The 3864-nt window shown below is 50.3% G+C and overlaps 1 protein-coding gene across 1 annotated transcript; it reads left to right on the forward strand.

Annotated features, from left to right (window-relative positions):
• The first annotated feature begins 293 nt into the window (after nt 1-293).
• On the forward strand, nt 294-1082 carry LOC125563106 (5-hydroxytryptamine receptor 1B-like). Its single transcript, XM_048727922.1, has one exon. The coding sequence runs from the start codon at nt 294-296 to the stop codon at nt 1080-1082; it is 789 nt and encodes a 262-aa protein (XP_048583879.1).
• The last annotated feature ends 2782 nt before the right edge of the window (nt 1083-3864 follow it).

The raw sequence follows: 3864 nt of genomic DNA on the forward strand, positions 1-3864 counted from the left end.
CGGTTCATAGAAAAATAATCTCATGAAATAAGATAGCACTAAAAAGAAAACCGACTTAAAAAATGTTTTAAAACGGTAATAGATTAGATATCCACATTTCCTGAAGTGCTCTGAGCCATTTTAGTTATTACTTGAAACACGATCATCGACAGTCAAGCCAAGACTATAAAATGGCACGATAGCTTGCTCCTGAACTGAACTATCACAAGCGGTGAGAGGGCCTTTAAACCTAATGGGCGTGCTAAGGGCAAACAGTAGTAGTACATGGAAACTCGGATAGAACTTAACAGACAATGCAGACTAACGAAACAATTGAACAGACTTGCTGGTTCATCGTACTGGATCGCGCGTCCGTAGAACTAGCCTACACCAGCTATGTCGTCAACATTGTCCTCAACTGCCTTTTCTCCCCTCCTACGATCCTCCTGAACATTATGGTCATTCTTGCAATATACCAGACGCCACCTCTTCACTCTGCATCAAACATTCTTATTTGCAGCCTGTCTTTCTCGGATCTCCTCATCGGTCTCGTGACGCAGCCTTTTTACGTGGCGTACAAATTCTCAGAAATCAGTGGCAAATTCGAGGAATTCTGCAACGCAGGGGTGCAAATTGTTGCGCTTGTCTCGAGCTACTTCCTGGCCGGCACATCGTTCTATAGTCTTACAGTTATGAGTCTTGACCGATGCCTTGCGTTACACTTAGGACTGCGTTACCGTTTGATTGTCACGCAATGCCGCGTTGTCAGACTGGTGGTGATCCTGTGGGTTTTCGCTGTGTTACCTGGGTTCCTACAGCTGTGGGTAGAAGCAAAGCTGTTTTTCGTGGTGATTACTGCGCTTATGTTGATGTGCCTTGCGACTTTGATCTTAGCTTATTCCAAGGCTTACATTGCACTGAGGACGCACTATCGAAAAATGACTACCCGACAAAAAGCTTGGAACTTACATGAAAATGTGAGCAACGTCTATACTAGTGGGATGTCTTTCGTTGATGTCTCGAATAATGCACTGCCTAGAGAAGACCAGGGAGGAAACAACAAAAGGATGACCAGGCGAGATTTCAAGCGAGAAAAAATATAGTCAGGGAAATCCGCAACAGGTAAAAGAATGTAATTATTTAAATGCGTTTCAACTGAGAAGTTTAAAGAACTCAGCAGAGACACGTGGAAAAGCACAAGAGTAACCAGACCGTAATTTACGTAGCAGTGGAAATGCGCGGGCTGATCAGATACGCATTCTTAAGTATCGCAAGTCTCTCAAAGCCCTTAAATACCTTATGACCATTATACTGCTATGTTACGTCCCTCACACGTGCGTCTACGTCGTCATTGTTATCAAAGGTCTCAACGTGGAAACAAGGGCTGCAAAAAACATAGTTAACCCAATATTTGTGGGTTTATGTTTTTGTTATTTATGTCGAACAAACTTTAAGTTTTGTTCGTGATAGACTTCTTATATTGATCTTAAGGATTTCGTGAATAATTAATTCTTCGGTACTTTTCTGAATGATTCACTGTGTCATTAGAAACAATTCGCTGTCAAATGTTTTCTGATCTCTCATGGTAACATGGGGGGGGGGACTGGGTGGTTTGAGTGAAACTCCCCTGGGGGCATCGGCGGGCCCCTCCGCCCCCCCCCCCCCCCCCCACCCAACCCCATCTTAGGCTTGGGAGGCGCGGCGCGCCCCTCCGAGCCCCCAAGCCCCGTATCATGCGGATGCTACCCCCCCTTCCACATATATCAAGCATATAATGTTTCACGTACATAAATAGTTAGGGCAATTATTCATGTAGGCCGGGCGCGCTTCGCGTACACGACTCTTTGGGGCAATTGCCCATGTAGGCCGGGCGCGGTTCGCGTACACGACTCTTAGGGGCAATTGCCCATGTAGGCCGGGCGCGGTTTCTTGTACACTACTTTTTGGGGCAATTGCTGTTGTAGGCCGGGCGCGGTTCGCGTACACAACTCTTTGTTCCAAAAAGCGCGCAGGCGCGACCTGGGCGATTGTGTATGTAGTAGGCCGAGCCCGTTCCGCGTACACAAACCCAGCCAGCGGCCCCCAGCCCCGTCTCATGCGGATGAGGCCCCGCGTAGATTGCTAATTATCCATCTACGCAAGACCTACGGAGCGCGGAATAACTGTTTTTCGGCCGTAAATTCAAAGCCGCTGGCGTGGCGTTTAAACCTGAGTTTTACTCACGTGGTGCTTGAATTGCCCCCAATCCCCAGTTTGGTCGTGCTTGTGTTCATGACTTCGAACTTTTCTCGGGATTTCTCTACTAAAGCAGCGATAATAGGGCGATGAATACCGCCGTGTGTTCTTTTTATCGAACGCTCGATCGCCGGCCAGAGGTCTACGATTTTATGGCAATCTTTGTTTGCCACAGAAGCCTCCTGTTTCCGAAATACGGTTTCATAGAGGCGGCCGAACTCTTTAAAACTCCATCTACAAAGGCGTCCTCTTCTTTCCCCTCGGTTGTTACTGAAAGTTTCCAGCCAAGCACTTTAGGTCTAATTTCGTGTTTGAGTGGAGCCGCCATCTTGGATAATTGAGCTTGATACTTCATGACATACGTTTTTAAGGACTTTGTGACTCGCACCCTAATAAATGAAGTTGTTATGAAGTATCATGGCTATATTTTTCCAATGATGCAGTTCGAACCCCCAAGGACTTGCAATTAGACATCCGTCTGTCCTGTGGTATACCGAGCGTTCGAAGGATGAGGTGCGGAAAGGATTATTGCGGGTGGCTAAAGGTCGGCCACGCAAACACGTGCGGCCGGAGATGCATGGACACCTATTGCAAGGTGCACCTCCAAAGGCTCCGTAAGGGCACCCCCCTCCCCGTGCCGTGCAGGATCTGCGGCATAGGGACTCGGTCGGAGACGCGGTTGTGCCGCCCCTGCGGAGCGAATCGTGAAGGGCAGAGGATGCGTGGCGTCGAGAGGCGCGATCGGAAATAATTCGCACCCTTCCTGTCTGACATCGCAGCCCGCGGTACGGGCAATTGATACTGGGTGGCACAAGTCATACCCGAACACTCGTCCCGCCGGTTGTGATACGGGCAGTCGGAGACTGGGTGGCACAGGGTATACCCAAACATGGACGCTTATATAGAGGAGATTCTCGATAGCATGCCTGACAAAGAGGCGCCCGCCGTACTGGCAGGGCTGGTCCAGAACATCCTGGACGAGGACATCCCCGACGATGTCAAACACAAGCTGCTTAAGCCGCTCGTACCGGCGAAAGTGTGGACAGAAGAAGTCGACCCTTTGCTGCCGGGACGGCGGCAAGAGGTCCCAGAGAGCTTAGACCCCGAGGAGTACTATTCTCTCTTCGTCGGCGGCGCCCATCTTCGGTTTCCAAGCGTGGATGCCACTCTTCGGGGCCAAGACATAAGCGCCGGTGTTTACCAGGAGATACGAGATCTTGGTGGAGCAGGAGTCATTGCTCTAAAGCCGGTTATGCGGGGGCCTGATATTAATGACGACGGCTCGGTGTGGTGGGTCTCGCGCGAGCGAGAGTCTCTGAGGGCAAACGCAGTGCTGCCGCTGGTGCTCGAGATGGTAGACCCCGACTGGCGTTACGGACTCTTCACGGTCGTTGGTAAGGCCCCCGCAGAGCCATTGGCGCCAATCACGGAGGAGGAAAAGCGCTCGGAGCACACGATTGGTGGGTCGTTAGTCAAAAGAGGGGACCAAATCGCAGTCGGCGCCCTGGAAGGCATCGATGCGGGTATTTGGGAGAAAGGACGAGAGTACCTCGTCTATGTGAGATACGAGCTTCGCCCTTTACCTAAGCAAAATGGGGAGCCTGGGCCAATGTTTGAGCAAGAGGGGAGTGACGCCTTCGCTAACTGTGT

The sequence above is a fragment of the Nematostella vectensis genome, chromosome 5 (assembly GCF_932526225.1).
Source record: "Nematostella vectensis chromosome 5, jaNemVect1.1, whole genome shotgun sequence".
Classification (NCBI taxonomy): Eukaryota; Metazoa; Cnidaria; class Anthozoa; order Actiniaria; family Edwardsiidae; genus Nematostella; species Nematostella vectensis.